General features: G+C 43.0%; 1 protein-coding gene across 1 annotated transcript in view; it reads right to left on the bottom strand.

Moving 5' to 3' along the window:
- Window positions 1–22,800, bottom strand: part of DBP (D-box binding PAR bZIP transcription factor) — a 66,982-nt gene that overhangs the window by 35,881 nt on the left and 8,301 nt on the right. Inside the window, exon 2 of the mRNA XM_077457266.1 lies at window positions 12,719–13,048. Within this exon, the coding sequence (XP_077313392.1) occupies window positions 12,719–13,048 (330 nt within the window). The remainder of the gene's footprint in view (window positions 1–12,718; window positions 13,049–22,800) is intronic.

Raw genomic sequence — 22,800 nt, forward strand, 5'->3', positions numbered from 1 at the left:
AAAAAAAACGCACGGGTTCCCCCTCCGGGAGCATACCAGGCCCTTAGGTCTGGTATGGATTTTAAGGGGAACCCCCCCTATGCCGAAAAAAACAGCATGGGGTCCCCCCAAAATCCATACCAGATCCTTATCAGAGCACGCAGCCTGGCCGGTCAGGAAAGAGGGTGGGGACAAGCGAGTGACCCCCTGCCTCCTGAACCGTACCAGGCCGCATGCCCTCAACATGGGGGGGTGTGCCCTGCGGCCCCCCACCCCAAAGCACCTTGTCCCCATGTTGATGAGGACAAGGGCCTCTTCCCGACAACCCTGGCCGTTGCTTGTCGGGGTCTGCGGGGGGCTTATCGGAATCTAGAAGCCCCCTTTAATAAGGGGCCCCCCAGATCCCAGCCCCCCACCCTATGTGAATGAGTAAGGGGTATATAATATAATATAATAATAAAGTGTATATATATATATATATATATATATATATATATATATATATATATATATATATATATATATATATATATATATATACATACATACACACAAAAAAAACACCAACACACACACACACACACACACACACACACACACACACACACGTTTTTAAAGTAATTAATCAGCTCCGGGGGACTTCTTCCAACGTTGGGGTCTTCTTCCGACTTCTCCGCTCTGTAGCATCATCTCCCGCTCTCCTCCGCTATCTTCTTGCAGCTCTTTTACTAGCGGAGGAGCCTGATCTCCTCCATCCTTCCCTCTTCTTCCGATGTTGACACAACGCTCTCTTCCGCGGTAATGGCTTGTGCGACGTGCGCGGCGACTTATATAGGTGACCCCACCCCTTATGGCATCAAGTCCTGAGGCATGCTGGGACTGAGGTCATAAGGGGCGGGGTCACTGTCACATCATCCGGTGACCACGCTCCATACCTATATAAGTCGCCACGCACATCGCACAAGCCATTAAGGCAGAAGAGTCCTGTCAACATCCGAAGAATAAAGAAGAAAGAAGAAATAAGAAATAAGAGAGAAGGACGGAGGAGACCGGGATCCTCTGCTAGTAAAAGAGCTGCAAGAAGATAGCGGAGGAGCCCGGGAGAAGACGCCGGAGAGTGGGAGAAGAGGCCGAACAGAGCGGAGAAGTCAGAAGACCCCCGGAGCCGATTAATAAATAACTTTAAAAACCTGTGTTGCGTTTTTTTTTTTTTATTATTATTGACACTTTTTCCCCCCAGGTGAATGGGTAGGGGTACGATGTACCCCTTACTCATTCACATAGGGTGGGGGACCGGGATCTGGGGGCCCTCTTATTAAAGGGAGCCTTAGTGGAAGTGGAAGTCCATGCAAAAACTAAAATCCCTGTATCTATAGCCACCAGCAGCCTAACAACAACCTCTCTAGCCCTGAAAAGAAAAAAGATAAATCAGTATACATTCCTTTTCTACAGGCGATCTGACCCGATCTCCAGTGGTGGAAGCTCTGATCCCACACTGAGCTGTCAGCCATGGCTTCACTGTTTGGGTGGGTGCAGAGGACACGTCCATCAACGGAAGCCCCACAGCAACTCTATGGGTAACGTCACTTCCCATTCGTTTCACAGCCGTTGTTGGACGTGTACTCAGCAGAGCTGCCGCCGCTGGAGATCGGGTTGGATTGCGTGTAGAAAAAAAAAAAAAAGTTTGTGGCTATAGATGCAGGGATTTTAGTTTCTGCATGGACTGCCACTTTAACCTCTTAACACTGCATCCCAGCAGCCTTTTAGGTGGGCTTTAAAGTCCATGTGGCAGCATTGCTTCCGTATTATGTGACCGCTCACATAATTGGGAACCTGTCTTTATGGCTCCGGATAGAAGCCTTGCCCAATAGCTGTTGGTGACAGCTTGGTCACTGTGCTGGAAGCTCACCTTTCTTGCCACGGTATATATGTGTTATGTGGTTAGCAAGCGGTTAAGGTGACCTTTTAGCCCCTGATTTACAGTATAAATCAGACACAATGTGGTTGATTTACTAAATGGAGAGTGCAAAATCTGGTGCAGATGTGCCAATCAGCTTCCAGGTTTTTTTTTTTTTTTGTCAAAGCTTAAAGAAGATCTCCAGTCTCCTGCATAAAAATCTAAAAGTCAGCAGCTACAAAAACCCTTTAATAAACAGCCACTCACCTGTCCCATGATCCAGCGCCATCCTCGCCTTACATAGTTACATAGCTTTATTATAACTATTGGTAGATCAGGTTAGACAGCAGGGCCCCCGTTTGAGGGTAGAAACCTCCCACCGGGAGCAAGTTCTTCCCAACTGTGGGCACCTGGCTTGGACCCTGGAGGACAACGTCTGCTCTGATTGCCTTGGCGGTCGGAGCAGAAGTGTGAGCGAGTACCTGGCAAAAATCGAGTGCACAGGCCTAGTGCATTATCCCGCAAATGTTTACTATATAATGGATAAAAAGAACTACTCCAAAACCTACCACTTATAAGCGCTCATATCGACCACTCATCTGTTCTTTGGTACTTCCAGACTGGACAGTTTTGAAGGGGTTTCCTTCTTCCTGAGAGCTTCCACCCCCCCTCCCCAAAAGTGGCATTCTTAAAAAAAGAGGGAGGGGGGAGGAGGCCTTAAAGCAGAACTTCCCATTTTGGGTAGAGTTCAGCTTTAACTGAGCAAGCTAAAGTTTGAGCCCCGGTTCACAATGCTGCAACTTGAGAGTTCAAAGCTGCATGACAAGTCACACCCCATTAACGGCAATGGAAGTGTGTAATATATCACAAACACACACGCATACAATAATTATATATATATATATATATATATATATATATATATATATATATATATATATATATATATATATATATATATATATATATATATATATATATATATACACACACATACACACACACACACACGCTATTTGGGGACCTTTGATTGTAAGCTCCTCGTGTGCAGGGACTGATGTGAATGAACAGTATATATGTAAAAGTGCTGTGTAAATTGATGACGCTATACAAGTACCTGTAATAAGTAAAATCAATATTACTCTGCACTTTAGTATCCATTCACGTCCTTCTAAACAGCTTACATTCTAATGTCCCCTCCTTCCTCATATACAGACTTGTAGCATCAACATACTAGTATGCTTTTGGATTGTGAAACCCATATTGATATGAGAACCTGCAAACTCCATGCTGACAATATCCTAGCTGGGGTTTAAACCCAAGACCCAAAGCTGCAAGCTAGCTAATTATGTAGCCTTTTGTGCCGCTTCTCATGTATGACATTGCCCTTTAAATTAGCCAGACTTAACTAAAAGCATTCTATAAACTCCAAATAAGAGGTTTGGTCTCTGCATGTAGAATTCTGCCAGCCTCACCTACAACCAACCACCCTCTGATATTCTGTTCTACAGACACTCCTGTGCTTGACTGCTGCCAGCTCACCCCACATCACCTTTTCTCAAGTGCTTTTTGGGTACAAGGCAGAAAGCGGGAGGCACAGAGTAAGGCTCTGCGTGGCATGTAGATGCATGCATTCAGCCAAACATGGGCACATTTGTTCTGTGTTCTATATGTACTCCCAGCAGACACACACACACACAGTCTCTGATACATACACACTGACACGCGTGACTGTAAGCCTCCTGCCATCTGTTCCACCCTGCCGTTCTGAGTATAATTGCAGACTAGAACGCAGAGCTGCATCATAGAACAAGCACTGAGCAGGCACGTGTACTGTGCACTCTCGCTGGCAGCAAGCGCCTGCTTAGTTCTGCTTTCACGTTTAGGCATGAGTATTGGGAACTGCCAGGGAAGGATTTTCTAAGGCTAATGACCAGCACAGACACCTCATATTTAAAGGCCCACACTACTCAATAAACAGAATGAGATCTGCACAATTGTTTGGGTTTTTTTCTGCAAAGAAATAAATCTGCATTATGCTGATTTTCTGAGTCTTATCATGGATGTAGGGTCCTGACTCTGACCGCTAATGAACCCAACTACCCTTTCTTTGTGCACCTAGCATATGAAATACACAATTATAGATGCGAAGAAATAGAAGAAAAAATATGATGACAAATGATCCTGTGTACTCCAAGTTCTGCAAAATTGTCAAAGAATAGATATAACATTTAGTAGAAATAGTTCACACAGATTTTAAATGTTAGTCAGTGTTGTGTACAGCAAGCTTTTACCAGACAATGAGCAACATTCTGGAAGTCCATAAAGTGCAATTCTAGCCAAAACTTTGTTATTTCAGATTTGGATAGAAAGCCAGAACTTCTGCCAAAAGTTATGGCTGTGTTCCCATTGAAGAGATGTATCCTCACTTCCTATCTTGGTGACCACCATCACTGGGATAGGAAGTGAACCACCCACACTGGGATATAGGCAGCAATACCTATAGATGATTAACCCTTCCTTCCTATCCGAGTCTAAAAATAAATGATGAAATTACATTTAAAAAAAGAATCCCTGGTCATATTAAAGTGAAAATAATGTCTGATACTTACCTTAGCTCCATTGGTTAAATGCTTTTAAAGGTCCCTCCTCAGCCATCTTGAATGGCTGGTGGAGGGTGATGCAACTCCAGCACAGGCACATGAGTTTAGTCATCCTGACACACAGGCACAGTGCTGGGATGTATACCGAGACACACACACACACACACTTCCGTGTACAGTCTAAGAAAGAACAGGCAGGTTTTTAGAATGAAATAAATGAATTCATGTAATGAATTGCACAGTGAACACGTTAGTGCCCAGTAGTGCCATTAATTTTTAAAGGCACCCCAACAAGCGAAGGCAACACTACCGATGCACATGCATAGCAGCACACCACAACACATGGTAACGAAGTACCAAGAATGGTGGTGAAGTGTGTCAGAAACGTCAGTGCATGTCTGTCTTAAGGTCCAATGCACTGCCTTGGCAACCCATTGAAATATATGGCACCTTAATGCAAAGCCCATTATGCACCACTTTGATGTAAATAGCCCCTAAAGCTGAAGGGTGCTTTATGGGTCTCAAAAAAAGTGTAACCTCTAGAGTTGTCTGCATCCCTTAATACTTGGCTATTTTGCAAAGCTTCGCCACATTTTGGTGGTGTCAAAGCTTTCTGCCTCCTACCTACTATTTTGCACACACTTCTACTGGCCAGTAGAGTTGGGTGAAGAGTTTGGACCAAGCACAAGTTCAGACCGAACATCGCTTGTTCACCCATTCAGCAAGCACCTGAATTTGCTGGGAGTTCGGCGGGTATTTGCCCTACTGAACGCCCTGCGAGCTGCACAGTGCATTCTGAGCCCCGATTGGGCAAAGCCAGGGCGCAGTGAATAGGTGGTTGTTACGGAGCGGGCCTGGAAGTACACCACAGCCTCCTTAACTGATGAGTCATCAGCCATCAATCGGCTTTACTGCTGACAGCTAATAAAAAAAAATTAAAAAAAACACAGACCCTTAGCCAAGCATTGGGGGGTGGAGCATACGCCCAACATGGGTGGGGGGGGGGGGGGGTTGCTTTGGGCCAAGGGAGACTCTGCCACCCCTGCCTAAAAGCACCTTATCCTGTCATGTTGGAGACAAGGGCCTCATCCCCACAACCCTGGGCTGTGGGGGTCTGTGGGCAGGGGGCCCACAAGGAATCTGCTTGCTCAGTGGGGGGAGCTCTCTGCTGATCCCCACTAAGAAGGCAGATGACAGGTCACAGTCCTGGAGAATGTCAGTGGGCACTCGCCGCTCCATAAAGGAGGGTCCAATCAGGTCCACCTGAAAAACCAACAGGTGGACCTAATTGGGCAGTCCATGTGAAAGGGGCCTATATAAGCTCTACTCTGGAGATAAATTCATCACTTACTAGATGAAGAACAGGGAAGACTACTCGCCGGCCTGTCCTGTTGTCTCCTATTCCAGGTCTGTTGTCACAGCTCCTTCAAGCGGTTTTGACCTTGCCAGCTTAAAAATGGTTTCCTTTGGGCTTTGTCCTTGAGTAAAATTTGATCAGTCTAAAAAGTTTGCCTGGAACTTATTTTAACAACAAGCCTTTTACACAGTACAACTGTGACCGACACTGGTTAATGGTTTAAAGCTGAACTCCAGCTTTCCATACACTTTACAGAATTAGTTTGGGCCAAGGTGACCATGCCTGAGCACAAGTACACAATGAGCCTTGGCCTACACGGAGATACAGCAAAGAACCCCTGCATGCCTCCATCACAAATGGGCTTTTGTAACTAACCCCCTCCTCAAATGTAGGATTTGGGTTCCCTGCACAGAAAACGGCAACATTTCAGCCTGGCACCGAATGACAACCTGGTTACATGTTTGTGGCTGGAGCGGATTTCCTCCAGCTAAACTCCAAATAAGAAATAGGTTTGGTATTTCTCCCCGCGCTCTTTATTTGCCAAAGGAAAAGAAGTTCCTTCCACACTGTGCAACTGGATGTAATTACTGGTAACCCTTTCAGTTTTAAGCATTGCATCATTTACAGCGATATAACCGAGTGCAATACAAAATCGATGGTCAATCTGTAAAGTAGCAGATTGGAGAGGGGACAGGCTATACCTGCCAATCAGGGGTACAAACCTCGCACTACATTTTTGCTGACAAAACTTTTGACAAAGTTACTGACTAAGCAAAAAAAAAATGAAAAAATTCAAAATAAAAATAGCACAGGAACTCCTATTACATACTAAATCAATACTGATACATAGTAAACACAATGTGAACGTTTTACAAATACCCCCAGCATGGCCTTCTTTTATAGCTAAAAACCCAAAGGAGGAGTCTCGTTCTATACTTTGCACGCATATGCCGCAGTCCTTGTACCCACAACAAAACCCTTCAATTTCTGTACCGCAAGTGACGGTCTAACAAACTCCAAGACAAATGATCTGTTTTTATAAAAATGACTCTTCCATTACATACACTTTCCTACACAGTGCATTTAGATTGTGCATTTTTACAGCCATTGTAGCTTGTTGACAGACATTTTTATTATGCAATGAGTTTTGATACACATTGTCATGCCGTTTTGGTTTGGCCAAGGATTGAATTCCTGCAATGACATCATTGTTGTGGACTTTGGAAGGATCTAATTAGAGGAGCCGACAAGGCATTATATGTGCATTTTCATTTGCCGTCCTAGACAATGCACAGAAAAGTAGACATGCCTCATTTTTTAAAACACAACCCAAAGAAGTGAACAACTCACTTGGTTAACACGTGTTCCTATGACACATCCATGGTTTTGAGTTCCCAACGAGCCCACAACGTGAATGTGGTAACAGGACTGTGTGTTAAACTACCTTAAAGTAGCTGTAAACCACTGGACTTTTTTATTTATTCTGCAAGGTAATGTCACAATGTGCTAGTATGCATCGCATACTAGCACATTATGTTGTTAAACTTACCTTAAAAAGAAAGCTCTTCCGGCGCCAAGATGTCAGAGCTGTAGGCGCTCCCATCTTCACCCGTCTTGCTACCTGGGTTCACGGACTCTGGCTCTGACTGGCTGGAGCCGTGATGATGTCACTCCAGCGCATGCACGTGGGAGACGCCGGTTACGGCACAGGGTTCTGAAGGAATGGCAGAGTGCATGCGTCAGTGATGTCGCTGATTGCATGTACACTAAATATCTCCTAAAACTGTGCCAGTTTAGGAGATTGTTACACAACCTTACTATAAGCTTACCTATAGGTAAAAGTTAGTGAAGGAAGTTTACTTCCATTTTAAAGTGTTTGTAAACCCTTACCTATACGTGGTGAAGTAACTGGCTTAGGTGATACACAGATGAAACAAACTCTCCTACATACATTGTACCTGTTTATCTGCAGTCTTCTCTGCTCTTAAAAAAAAGAAGTGCATTTACTTTTTTTTGGAACCTGGAAAGCACTGCAGCAGTGATCAGCAGATCGCTGGAGCCACGCAGGTCTCCTGCAGACTGTCAGTGTAAGCTGTCTGCCCACACAGCATACGGCCGGGCAGCATCACACTGACAGGAAGACTCAACAGCACCATGGTAGATCATTGAGAACTACAAGCCGACAGCTGAAAAGGCTGTCTGTAGTTGTAGTTCATCCATTTGCAGAACCCTGTGAAGGAATGACATGGTAATGTCTGTACTGATGTCACAGAGCTTGGAGATCGCCGATCGGCTGCAGGAGCACGACCGTAAAACAGGTGGAACATGTAATATATTCCCAAAGGTGAACATATCCTTTAATTGAGACAACTACACACTATAGAGGGATATGCTAGGTTCATATTTCAGGTCAGTGGTTTACAATCACTTTAATAAAAAATAAGATAAAAAATTGACCAGGTGAAAATGAAAGCAAGCCTAAAAAGTGAAAATGAATGCAGCCATCACATCTATGAAATGGTAAGCTGCAATATAATAAATAGTCTTATTATCACTAGTGGCTATAGCAGCTGCTAGAGATAATCGTAAGAGAATCCCAATAGGCTGGTTGTACCCAAGTTGATTAATTGATTAACTTGGTACCTTCAGCCTGCCCATTTGAACCATGTATGGTTGGCCTAACTCTCTAATACAAATACAGACAGTTGGCATCCCTGCTCCCAACTATGGGCTTCCAGCAAAAAAGTTCCCACTACGCTCATCCTCCTCCTCCTCCTCCTGCAGTACTCTTTTGAAGATTGTACTAGCAAAAATACAATTCTGTTGCAAACTTTCTTGCCTGGAGATCCTTCCAGGAACTGTGCTTCCAGTGTTCATTTTGTCAACGAAAATATTTTTTGTCAGTAAAATTAACACTATTTTAGTCGACAACAATTCAGATGACTAAAAAAATACGACTAAAACTAAAATAGCATTTTAGTCAAAAGACTAGGACTACAGCTTCCTATTTGAGGTTGACACATTTGTCAACTTGGATGCGGTTCTACAGGTTACTGTGCTTACAATGAACATACTATAAGCAAGAATGCCTGTAACCCCATCAGAATAATCCTGGAGTTGGAGTACAGAGAACCAGAATTCTGGGTTCAAGTCAAAGGTTTATTATAGCAGAGCATATTGGACAAATGAAATGGAAGGGAGTGTGCGCTGTAAAATCAATTTGACACAGGTCAAACTTGCAAGGGGTTTTAACCCACACAGCATCATTAGAAGTCCATAGATTGACTGAAAAACAGAGTGCACACAACCTTCATCTAGTGATCGCCTTAAGCATTGGGCACCAACCTGGTAAAGTACAATATATATTTACATCACCTTGTAAAAATAGAATGAACGGCAGTACATTTGTGTATACAAACATTTTGAATACCCTTTTTCACATGCCCTCTGTGCTCAGCTGCATAAGGAGCTCAGGGAGCTAGGGGAGGAGAAAAAGCAGCACACTGGTCTTCCCAGTAAATGGCTGTGCAGGGTGGGGGAGGGGCGTATCAGAACAAGCTTGATCATTGGAGGAGAGCTGGCTGAGAGCTGCTAGAAAACCAAGCACACTGTGCCCTGATATCTAGTGTGATCAATTTATAATAGGAAAGCGGATGGATTGTCAGGAACACCAGGGATCTCACAACTGAAGCAATACAAAGAGGACAGGATATATCATTTTTTTTATACAAGTACATGGTACAGCAAGAACATAAATCACAAATTTGAAATGCTGAGTTTACATTTTCTTTAACACTATAAAAGCTACAATCTTTTCCTACAGCAAGCGGGCCTGGACAAATGACGTTTAGCACATAGTCTTTGTATTGCTCAATAAACCACAAAAGGTACAAAGGAGTAAAAGTCCTCCAAAAGTAGCATTGCAACCTATTCAGCCATAACGGCAATCTGTCAAGCCTGGAGCCCAAATACCTGGTCCTAGTTTTTCAAGCATTAATTACCACCAATCAAGTCAAAAGCAGCAAGTGAGCAGCACCCATTGCAGTCATACTGGGGTCTAAAAAGTGCTCTGGAGTCCAAAGGAGCTTTAATACCCGGCAGCTAGCAATCCGAATATTTTGTGTTTCATTCAAAAGTAGAGTTAGGCTGCCCAAAGATGGTTTGAATCTTGGCTGGTTCAGCAGCAACTGGCCGAGATTCGAACAGTGGATGGGCAGGCTGAATGTACCAAGTTGACTGATCAGCTTGGGTACAACCAACCTGCTGGATTTTTCTTGTGATTATCCCAATCAGCTGCTACCAATAATCACAAATAATTATCACCAATAATATCTCGGCAGGATGGATTCCCGTTGGATGAAGGGAAGATTCTGGACAGCCGCATTTAAAATCAAATGTTTTTTTTTTTTGTTTTTGTTTTTTTTTTAAATAAAGAGGAGGTAATAATCCAAAAAGTACCAGCCACAGCAAATCACAGGAGCTGACGCATTTCACACTTTCAAAAGTGCTTATTCATAGCTAAAGAACCACAAACATTAACAACTGCAATATATACACACCGATATCTATTAAACATGTTACCCAAACCTGTGAATAAATTACTCTAATTACAGTTAGTTGATAGGTGAAGTGGGTTGGTTAATGTATAGCTAATGTGTGAGCGTATATATATATATACATACATACATACACACACACACACACACACACACACACACACACACACACACACATCACACCTCCAGACATGTATTAAATAAAGGATGCAAATGCATTCAAGAAGTTGTATTGTGTCTGTAGCCTATATATATAAATATGAAAATTATTACTAAACTGTGACATTCATTTTCTGAATAGTTTAAATCTAGAAGCCACTTATAGATAGATAGATAGATAGATAGATAGATGTGGCTTCTAGATATAAACTAAAAAATGAAAATGACTACTACATATAAGATTCTTATACTATTTCATACATACCGTATTTATCGGCGTATAACACGCACTTTTTTCACCTTAAAATCAGCGGGCGTGTGTTGTATGCCGATCCCCAACAATTTTGGAGCCTCTGGGCGGCTTTTAGCCACCTTCGGCCCTTCCCGGCAGCTTTCGGTCGCCTTCGGCCCTTCTCGGCGGCCGAAAAACTGCAGAGAACGGCCGAAAGCCGTTGGGAAGGGCCAAAGGCGACTGGAAGCCAACGAGAACGGCCGAGCACCGCCGAGATACACAGGACATCTCCCCGGCACCATTTTTAAAAATAAAAGCGAAAAATAAAACAGATAAGGCTGAAAATGACACAGATAAGGCTGAAAATGACACAGAAAAGGCGACAAGGCTGCATTGATGGACAAGGCAGCAATAGTGGACAAGGCTGCAAGACAAAATTGCATACGACACTGACAATGGTGCAATGATGGACAAGGGTGCAGATGGACACTGATAAGGCTGCATTGATGGGCATTTAAATGTAAGTTTTTTTTTCCTTAAAAATCCCTCCTAAACTTGGTGTGCGTGTTATACGCCGATAAATACGGTAATTGAATGTACATAAACAGACATATAATTACTAAAACCTTGAATTTAAAACATTAGATATTACAAACAAATATCACAAATATATGCACTAGATTTAAATGTGCCTCCTTTTCTATTTATCTATTTAAGTGTCCATATTTTTTAGCTCAAATGTTTTTTTCCCCCCACATAAAAATATATCGGGGTGACTACACCTCAGAAACCAAGGTATGAGCAAACGTGTACTTGAAATGGACAACTATAGAAAGACACTGAGAAAAATGAGGCAGAACTAAATGTTATATTCACTAAGGAATGTATGTTGATAGACTAAACGGAGGGATTCCCCTGTCAGCACTGTCTGTGTTGATGGGGCAATTGTGTTAATTTCATTCCTGCAACCCGTGATTGCAGGAAATAAATTTGCACCGTCTATGGCGTGCCTTAAAGGATTATCTACATTTCTAAAAATACATGGTTGATAGCTGATCCATGGATTTATCTAACGGTCATCAGAGGTCAGGAAGTAAATCGGACCACACTTTAGAAGAGGTTTTTTCTTTAAACTTCCTTTGCATTAACTCTTAATATTTCATACATAGCTATTAAAGTAGAAGTAAGCTTCCATCTTTTGCTTTTACCTATTGGCATGCCTATAATAAGGCTTACCTATAGGTAGTGTAAATATCTTCTAAATGTGCGCCGCTTAGGAGACATTTAGTGACATCACTGGCACACACTCTCTGAAGGAACGGCCACATTTGCCATTCCTACAGAGCCCAGTGCTGGCATCTTGGCTCCAGCCAGTCAGAGCCAGAGTCTGAACCTGGAAGCAAGACGGGTGAAGATGAGAGCACCTGCAGCTCTGATATCGAACATAATGTGCTAGTATGCAATGCATACTAGCACATTATGCCTTTACCTTGCAGATTAAAATAAACACATTCAGCAGTTTACAACCAATTTAAAGTTTACGTGAAGGCTTTCCTTTTTCCTTTTGTATAGAGTAGGGAATGGTTAAGATTGTCAAAAGCTGTCATTTTTTTTACTGTATTTTATTTTTTCTTGCCGTCTGTCCTTTGACAGTTTTCCCTTCACTGTTCTGTCCTAGAGACACAACAGGAATATAGAAGAAATTTCTTCAATATGAAGGAAAAACCCAACTTAGAAGGCCGTTGTCACAAACACGTGTTCCTGTTGCAAGGTTTCCCCTCCCCTCCTGCTCCTGTGACAGAGTCAACATTTTAGATTTCTCATCAATTACAGGACAAACAAAAAGTGTTTAACACTTTTTTTACAAAATAAATATTTGGGCTTTACGTGCACTTCAATAGCCTAGTTTTTTATGCTATTACAAAATGGAGGTACCTTCTTTGCTGCTTGGATGTTCAAATTCACTGCCAATCATGCTTTGCTCAGGAGAAGAGCAAGCAGAGGTAGAGGAGGCGCAGGATGCTGGTCGGCTGAGGTCAACAACTGACTGGTTCGATGGAGGTGGTGTCAAGTTGGCTGGTGAAAAAGGCTGGTGAGGTGGGCTTGGTGGGAGGCCATTTTCCAACAGGAACTCATCAAGGTCAACATATTCTATCTCGTTGTATGGCAAAGTGCGCTCCCACAGAAGTGATCCTAGGAATGCACAGTGAGGACGAGATCCGGACATTTCATCTTCCAGTTTTCTCTCCTTATCCTTCATGATACCTTCAAGACAAAAGTTTTTTTAGTTAGTATTAGATGTAGGCATGGTTTTAATTAGTGGAACAACGCTCTGAAGTCTGAAGGAAAACAGCTATAACTTCCATACTATACTAGAAATAGAGACTCATACTGCCATGGTCAGCAGGAATATGGCAAAGCTGAAAATCCAAACATCTGGAGGTGGCCATTTATAAAATGCTTTACAAACCGAATTGGAGGAGAGCAAGTTGGTGTCCATAGAGACCAATCAATTATCAAAGGGTAAATGATCAAACCTAATTACTGTATTGACCAATGGGCAGCAACTCCATTGTCTCCCGGTTTTCTTACCCAAGCATATACCCACTTAGTTGTACATGGATTTTGGCAATTTATAACGTCTTCTTGCTACTTTTCCCTAAGGATTTGTCAGTGATCCTAAAGTGTACCTAGAGAAACGTTATTTTTTGTTTACGTTTTGGAAGAATGTAGAAGGGCTAGAACCTCCGATTACGGTCAGCGAGATAGGCAGTCTCTCTAAGGTCCCCACTTCCTTTCAATTCCTTGTGTGGCTCAAGTACAAGAAAAGAAAAGCGCACAAAAAATAAAATAAAAGTTTGATATAAAGCCGAAAAGATGGCCATAGATGGATTAAAATTCAGTCGGTTCAGCCAGTTCTGAATGGAAATATTGGAGAATTTCCCTTAACCAGCAGCTGCAGCCAATCGGTGTCTCATTATCAGAATAAATTGTACTAGGAGGGACCCTTTGCTTTTTTGGATGGAGACAACAGTTTTTTTTCCCCCTCATTCAGCCCACTGTCTGATCAAAGTGGCTAGAAAGAATATATCTTGATCCCCCCCCCCCCATCAACACTGACTGAATCCCTCCCAATGAGCCAATGTGTTCTCCCACCGGGGGAAGCCACCCCCACCGAGAGAACAGTGGTTATTGTGAGTGGCTAGAACAGTCACTTACAATAATCGAATGTAAAATCCAAAAGGTTGGTTGTACCAAAGTTAATTGATCAATTGGGTACATTCAGCCTGCCCATACACTGTTCGAATCTAGGCCTGTTCCTGCTGAACTGACGGAGATTCAGTCTATGGCCACCTTTAGCAAGAGTAAAGGCTACACAAGGAGAAGCAGTCCTCTATTCAAGAGACAATGATGACCAGCATTCCTCGCTAACCCTAAACTCTACTGAATTTCCCTCACTAGGGACTGGTTTGGCTAGTGAAGGACGGATTCTATTAGAGACTAGCAGGTAGTCCGTTAGCAATCCAGATGCAGATTTGTCGGTAGCATCAGGGCCCATTGTTTTTCGTTAAAAAAAAAAAAAAAATTGGGTAAAATTTTCTGTAGGGCTTTTATTTTGATCTGAAGCACTATTTGGGAAGATTTTCTCTTCTTTTCAGTTCCTTTGACAACAGGAAAAGCAACAAGGGAAGCAACAACCCTTTCCTACTGTACAAAAAAGAAAAAAAAACTGGTGTTTGTTGGAGAGATGTCCCATCAATTCCTGTCCCGATAGCAAGTGAAAGGATATCTCCCTAACTGGGCCAGAGACCACAATAAAAACCCACTCAAACCCTCCCCCACTTTATTTGAAACAGAGTTTTTTTGGGCGGATGTTGTCTTTAAACCATCTTTAACTTTTCTTAATTTTTCATTTTAAATGGAAGTCTGAGAAGGATCCCTTTCTCTAAGATTGTGTATTTTGTTTTTATTTGCTGCATTTCGGTGCAGTGTTTTAACAGATTTCTTTTTTTGCCAAATTTTTCTGCTGTTTTTACACATTTTAGCATCACAGCTACCCTAATCAAATTTAAATATAGACCAGACAAAAAATTTGGATTTTTTTCTCCAAAACTGGGCATGCGCAGTGAGAAGAAAAGCATTATGTTCACCAGTCTTTATAAAGAAGCTCCTCTGTCTTACCTCCTGCACAAGTCCATTGTTTCTATGCAAATTCAACAAAAGTAAATAGTCATTGTTTAGGCATGTAATCAATTACCCAAGAATGCTTGGACACTGTACACGAACCACCGCCTTTTTACATAACAAGGTTTATGCCACTGTACACAATTCTTTGTCTAGAATACCATACAATCTGGGCTTACAGGAGCAGAGGAGTCTCAACCATAATGCAGGTACTATGAAGGTCAAAAGGCAAAACAAAGATTTCCAATGGTATGAGTGTTCGGTGTATTTTATGTTTGCCAACTGATGATAGAATTGTGCGTTTGTATTCTGTGTCAATAAACTCTTCTCTGTACTTTATACTGTACTTCTACAGTAAAGTGCATTGAATCCCCAACAATAAACTTCTCCTATTCACTCCCTTTTGGTCTCTTAAATATACAATTGGAAGCGTTTTGGTATAGCCATTTAATAAAATGTATAAAACGTTCTACTGATCCTACCAGAAATCCAGTGTGGTGCTTTGTTCAGTGCACTCTGCAGTCTTATCAGTCCTACCCAGTTCTTCTTGTTTTAGGGCATTGGTCTCCAAACTGTAGCTGGCTGAGGCCTTTTGCTTGCCTTTATCCAGCCCTTGGGCACCATTCTTTCCTCTGACATCAACAATGGGGAACTATTCCTTCCATTGACACCAAAGATAGAGAACTGTTGATCCCACCGACATGAGGCACTATACCCCCCACTGACAACAATGGGGCACTATACCTCCCACTGACAAAGGATGGAGCACTAGCCATCCCACTAACACTGCAGTTAGGGCACTATTCTTCCCACGGACACCAATGATGGGGATTATTTCTCCCACTAATACCAACGATGGGGCACTACTGCTCCCACTAATACCAACGATGGGGCACCATTTCTACCACTGGTACCAATAACGGGCCACCATTCCTCTTACCACCCCACCTACCCCCCAATACCAACAATGGGGCACCATTCCTTCCAGTGAAACCAACAATGGAAATTATTCCTTTCAATAATACCAATAATGAGGCACTGATCCTTCTACTTGCCACAGGTAGCATTACGCAATTTATTTTGCCCACTCTGATCACCAAGTCTGAAGTATTTTCTACTCCCAGTGGTCACAATCTGGTCCTCCTGAAGTCTGAAGGACAGTAAATGGGCCCATTTCCTAGCAAGTTTGGAGACCCCTTTTCTAGGTTGACAATGCTGTTCCTCTAGAGATGCAGTACGAGTGAGAAACGTCACTCTAAAACATGTGTCACAGGATTACCTGCGGAAAACTAAGAAAAACAAAAAAACAAAAACAAATCTAAGGACTGGTGAGCTGCAATAATATCAAATGTTTGCACTTGGGTTTAAATAATGGAATTTTAATTGTATGGCTCCAAACCCTTTTCTTGGGAAATAAAATCTGCACTTGATAGAAGTCAGTTACCACTGACGACCTCATCTAAAAAGACAAATCGTTTGGCTGTCATGCTGATCCTCTGAGTTTATTTGTTTCTGCATCACGAACCTGGAACACGTACGCAGATCAGCAGGTTCTGCCTTTATGATACATGATTGTTTTGGGTCAGCAAGAAAAACACACGAGAGAATACTGGCCATGTGATTTGACTTAGTTTCACTTAATTTATCTACGATCGCGACATACTGCATCAAATCCTAGTCATACAAAGTCAGAATTAGCGGTCATGCCAAGAGCCTTTTACTTAATTCTGACCATCGTATACGAAAATAGATTCCAATTGAAATGTGATCTTATTTTGGAAAAATTATTTATGAATAGAGAAGGCAAACCCTTCATTCATTTGTCCATTCTTCATTCATAGATCATGTTTGATTGATGGAAGCAATGCAATGGCTTTTATAAATGAAGGTGGGCAGAAAGCGTTGGGCATAGTTGGCACTTCTGATGTGGGGGTAGATGATGGAAGATTTTATCTAAATCGGTAAATCTACCGCCAGCAGTACAAGTACTGTCACTTGTGCTGGATTTTTTATTTAACATTTTTTGACTAAAAACCTTCGCCTTCAAAGAGGATCTTCCCCTCAAAAGTCAATTTATGTGCACCTGGATCCAGCCCCCTCCTTCTCCCACAATTCGATTTTATTTTTTTTAAAGCAAAAATTCTTATCCTTTAAATTGCTTTTGTATATTTTTTGGTGCTGCAGGGCAGGACTTCCTTCTCTCTTGCCACGGTGAGAATGACGCTATGTGCGATTGCGCAGATCTGCTCTGCTGGGCTCTTGGACCCAACAGAGACTTTCTGCACATGTGCAGGTTTCCCTCCAAACATGCAGGAGGACATGCAATTCGATTTCTTTGTGGCATGTGCCAAATTCCATCAAAGGGCTCTGCCAGGTCCTTTAATGCTAGGCAGAGACCTTAAAGTGGTTGTTAAAGCACAGTTCCACCCAAAAGTGGAACTTCCGCTTTAAGCACTCATCGCCCCCTTATGTGCCACATTTGGCATGTTTTTTTTTTTTTATATTGGTGGGGGGTACCTAGTTTTGACAGGCACTTCCTGTTTCACTTCCTTTTTCCATCTTCTCGCTGCCTAGGCAATGCCTCCCCCAGTGGTCCCTCCCTCTCTGCAATCTTCTGGGACACATCACAGGTCTCAGAAGATTGTCTGGCCACTAGGAGAGCGCAGCGCAACTCACGCATGCAGCTGTGAAGCCGCAAGCTGTCACAGCCAGGTGCCCACAGTTGCAATGATGGCGCAGGGGAGACAATGTTTAAAGAACGTTGAACTGTTAAATTTAGCAGCTAAATACCTTTATTTTCATATCGCCGATGTGCGGTCACGTGACTGCCTGCCGCTCTCCTTCCCCCATCTAAGTACTACAGTAGGAGGGGCTGGGTTTTCCTCAGCCGGAAGTTCGTGTGCGCACATCAGCAATATGAAAAAAGACATTTAGCTGCAAAACAAACTGTGTAGTACACCTCGTTATTGCAAACGGGCTGGCAGGAATTGGAATCACTAACTTCAAGATGAAATGGAAGTGGGGGGCAGAGGAGACGGCTCACTACACAGACTCCCGAGCTGACAGGAAGAGGGAGTAAGGAGATCAGTGGGATAGTGGGATGACAGAGGCACAAACCGACCCCGGCATCATGGATCAGCTACTGTGATTACCGTGGTCGGCACAGGAACAGGCAGGATCAACCAGGTATATTACAATATAGAAGGGACAAATGACACTGTAGAAGCACTATGCTGTTTAACATGCTTTAAAGGAACAGGATCTTTTTTTTTGTAGGGGTTACAACCACTTTCAGTGCATATGCACATGTCGGACAATAAAAAATGGTGGTGCTGGTGAAGGGGACGAGCCATGATTAAGGGGGCTGAAGTTCCTCTTTATTTTGCATTACAAACCTTAGCAGATAAGGGCAGCACATAGAATAAGCATTTGATTGTATTTTTTATGTCTATTTTAGATACAAATAACACAGGGGAGTCCTTTAAAAAAATTAAAAGCTAAAAGTAGAATTGTTAACATTGCAGTTTTAAATGTTCCTTTAATGACGGTCATTTATTTTTCATCCGGTTATCAGTTTTCTCACTGAAGTAGTATGCATCATTCTTATTACAAGCACGCTAGTGTAAACAGGACTCTAATTAAGTCTGCTAGGCACATAACAATCACCACATGGTCTCTCTTGTAAGCACCTAGCACTACACGTGCTGCATGAGTTCATCCAATCAGATGTCAGGCAGGCTGGAAGCAGCTCCCAGCTCACCTGGAATGCTCCCTACCTACGCCCTTCCCTCCACAGCTCATGGGCAGCGCTCCATGTTATTGTGCAATGCCGCTCGCTCGGAAACGCCAAATGCTGGGAGATGGGCAGATCCATGCCTATTAATATTTCATGCAATCTTCCTAAACCAGATTCAGATGCCTAAAAGGACATTATAAATGTAAGATTCCATTAATGTCTCCCAAGTGCCGGCAGCAACTACTACCAATTAGAGTGCGCCAGTTACCTACAGAGGGGAAAGAGGACTTCTAAGCAAAATAAAAGGCTGTAGAAACCAATAGAATTGTTAAGCCCCGTACACACGAGAGGACTTATGTCCGACAGACTTCCGCCGGAGTTCCGCCGGAGTTCCGCCGGAGTTCCGCCGGAGTTCTGACAGACTTTTCGGCCGAACGGACTTGGCCACACACGATCACACTAAACTCCGACGGATTCGAACGTGATGACGTACGACCCGACTCGAATAAGGAAGTTCATAGCCAGTAGCCAATAGCTGCCCTAGCGTCGGTTTTAGTCCGTCGGAGTAGCATACACACGAGCGGATTTTTCGAAGGGGACCGGGTCCGGCGGAGTTCCGTCGGGAAAATTTGAAGCATGCTTCATTTCTAAAGTCCGTCAGACTTTTGCGAAGCTAAAGTCCGTTGCAGCCCACACACGATCGGATAGTCTGACGGACTCGGTCTGACGGACTTTGGATGTTGAAAAGTCCGCTCGTATGTACGGGGCTTTAGAGTAATTATTGCTTTAATCCAATAAAAGACAAATTGAATTCAGATTGATTGTGGATGTCTGTTGCATACCATCATGGCGCATTTCATAATGTTTTAAATGAGGTCATTATTATCCAACAATGGCACATAAATCTATAACCCATCATCCTCATTATAGAAGAAAAATTAGTAGGAATTCAATTTAAAGCTGAACAATTTAAAACTGAAATTATTCTTTTTATTTTTTTAAAGCTCGCATTGGTCCAGCTTGTTTGCATCTTAGTCCTTTGTGTCTCACATCCGGAGGGCTTCCGGGGGTGCAGAAAGTCACTGTAGTAGCCTGTGCTGCATACAGTCAGGGCCCGTGTTTTCTGGGGTGTTGCTCGAGAGACTTGTCATCTGTTTAACACAGGGAGGGGGGGGGGGGGTCACCCACTGTGCACCTCCATCATTTAGAAAAGGTCTTGTCTTTTTTTCTCTTTTTTCAATGAACACAAGGCGTTCTCCGATTGTACTAGGTGGGGGCATTGTGACACCATCCTCCCTTCCACCCCATCCAGAACAGAATTTATTCCATTCACTGGAAAAAAATACAAGTCTTTTTCTGAATGGAAGTGGTGCTGAGATGCGCGAGTGACTGTGCATTGCATTCTACCAGAACACGCAGGTCTGATTTCACTCTTACATCCCAGAATTCATTTTTTTTGCTCTTCTGATTTATATTTATCCTTCAAAGCTGTTGTAAACTTTGGATGATAGATAGGATAGATAGATTTTTTTTTTTTTTTTTTTTTTGCATGGTGAATATTTCATAAAAAAAAGAAAAAAAATAACTGACTTCCAGCGATGTAAAGTAACCTGCGGAGAAAGCCAACATGTTCCCCCATGCCTTTCTTCCAGGTGATGACATCCGTGCATGCGAGTAAGAGAGTCTTCAGGTTCCGGCACAAAGCTCTGAAGTTCCAGGCAAGGTATGCCAGAACTGCAGAGTGCATGCGCCAGCGAGGCCACTGGCTGCATGCAGGGTGAATACCACCTAAATGGTACACAATTAGTAGATATTAATTTTACCCCCAGGTAACACTTTTATAGGCTTACATGTAGGCTTACATGTAGGTAGAGCTACACAATTAATAATTTAAAAAATTGTGATCTTGATTCAACCCCTCTGACGATCTCTATTGCAGAGTTTGCCGATTCTTTCATATAACAAGTGGAGAGACTGATCTGCTCACTCAACTGTCAAAAGAAAACATCTGGGCAGTCTGCCAAGTTTTTAAAATTAAACATTGTAACCAACTTCCTTTTTAGATCAAAGGGGAACTTCTGTGTGTAAAGAAAAAAAAAAGAAAAAACGCAGGCAGTCTGCCAAGTTTTTAAACAAGTGGAAATGCAGGAAGTTTAACCACTTAAAGTCTAAATCTTTTTCCGACACTTGTTTAAGGTAAAAATCAATATTTTTTGCTAGAAAATTAATTGGAACCCGCAAATATTATATATATTTGAGCAGATACCCTAGAGAATAAAATGTCAATTGCTACAATATTTTATGTCACACTGTATTTGCCCAGCGGTCTTTCAAACGCAATTTTTTAATTTTTTTGGGGGAAAAAAAACACACTTAATAAAAAAAGAAACAGTAAAGTTAGCCCAATTTTTTTTGCTTTAATATGAAAGATGTTACACCGCGAGAAGCGAGAGAATTGTGATCTATCTTCTAAGCAGGTTCTCTTTTGTAATCAACCAATGGGAGTGCAGGCAAGCACAGAGCTCGTCCCACCAGCAAATGTCGATACAAGGAAAAAAGTCCTACAAGCCACACAGCACTACAAAAGCCTGCAGGAAGAGGGGCCGAGCTGCCCAGTGTGTCAATGGAGGCACAGAGCCGGTGTTCTGACAAATAGAGTCCGGCCATCTAAAAGTGTCTGCCCTGTACTGTGCATGCGCAGCGCTTGCGCAGTACGTAGCAGAAGGAGATTCGGAAAATCTCCAAAGATGAACGGCGCCTGCACTGTGATTTGAGGTGCAAGCTCCACCATCCAAGTGGACATAGGGCTATACATATTAGAGGGCTGCTCGTCAAGCTTCGGGTACGGCCTCGCTGTGCTCGGCTCTTTTTATTCTAACTCTATGTCCACTTGGATGGTGGGGCTAGAACCTGGACTCAACGCAGGCGCCATTCATCTTTGGCGATTTTCGGAATGTGGTTGTCCTGTGTACTGCTCTTGCGCAATCCCAATCACATGGAGCAGAGATCAGCGTCACTAGTTGCTAGGCAGAATGGAAAAATGTTGTTTATACAGCATTTCCTCCATTCGGCCGCTCCGTGAGACGATCGCGGGGATGCCCGCGGCGATCGAGTCCGCGGGTCCCGCGACCGGACTCACGGGGGTCCCGACCAGCGCGGGAGCGCGCCGCCGGCGGCGCGCTCCCGATGGCAGGGCGGCATTGAATATTGGACGTACATGTACGCCAATATGCCTGCCCGTGCCATTCTGTCGACGTACATCGTCGTGCGCTGGTCGGGAAGTGGTTAAGGTCTCTAAACAAATAAAAGGTTATCCAATATTATATGTAGTTTTGACATGCCTTAGGGCAGTGATGGTGAACCTTGGCACCCCAGATGTTTTGGAACTACATTTCCCAAGATGCTCTTGCACTCTGTAGTGTAGTGGAGCATGATGGGAAATGTAGTTCCAAAACATCTGGGGTTCCAAGGTTCGCCATCACTGCCTTAGGGCCTCATTTAAACTTGTGGTTGTGGAATGGTAACAAACACAGTTTAGCCTTGTTTTTAGTCCAATCCCCCCCCCCCCCCACACACCCCAATCTCTTCTTCTTAAGCTGTAAAGGCAGCAGATGGTCTCAACGGGGAGCATCGATAGTTTCAAAACCACTATTAGATAAGCCACTGAACGACCGCAACATACAGGGATATACAATGTAATCCTGACATATAATCACACAGATAGGTTGGACTTGGTGAACTTGTGTCTTTTTTCAACCTCACCTAATATGTAAACTATGATGAGCAAATTGGGGTGTACCCATGCTCCTGCCCAATGCTTTGCCACATGGCACAGCCAAAATGAGCCATCTGTCATGTTTGGTGGACAGTACTGCCCACCAAATGTGACCCATGCCACTTTTGTTAATTTTTTTTTTTTGGTGATAAAACTGGTGGTAAGGACCTCGCCACCAGTCAAACACCCTCTGAAAAGCAATCCACTTTAGATCACTCTTCAGAGGGTGGCTTTACCTGCATAGCTACATCATCCATTCACACATCCATCCACAGGATCTATAAGTTCCATCTGCAATCGCAGCTGTATGCAGCCTCAAAT

This window comes from Lithobates pipiens, unplaced genomic scaffold (genome assembly GCF_037356315.1).
Source record: "Lithobates pipiens isolate NorthernLeopardFrog02 unplaced genomic scaffold, aLitPip1_a1.2 Scaffold_27, whole genome shotgun sequence".
Taxonomy (NCBI): Eukaryota; Metazoa; Chordata; class Amphibia; order Anura; family Ranidae; genus Lithobates; species Lithobates pipiens.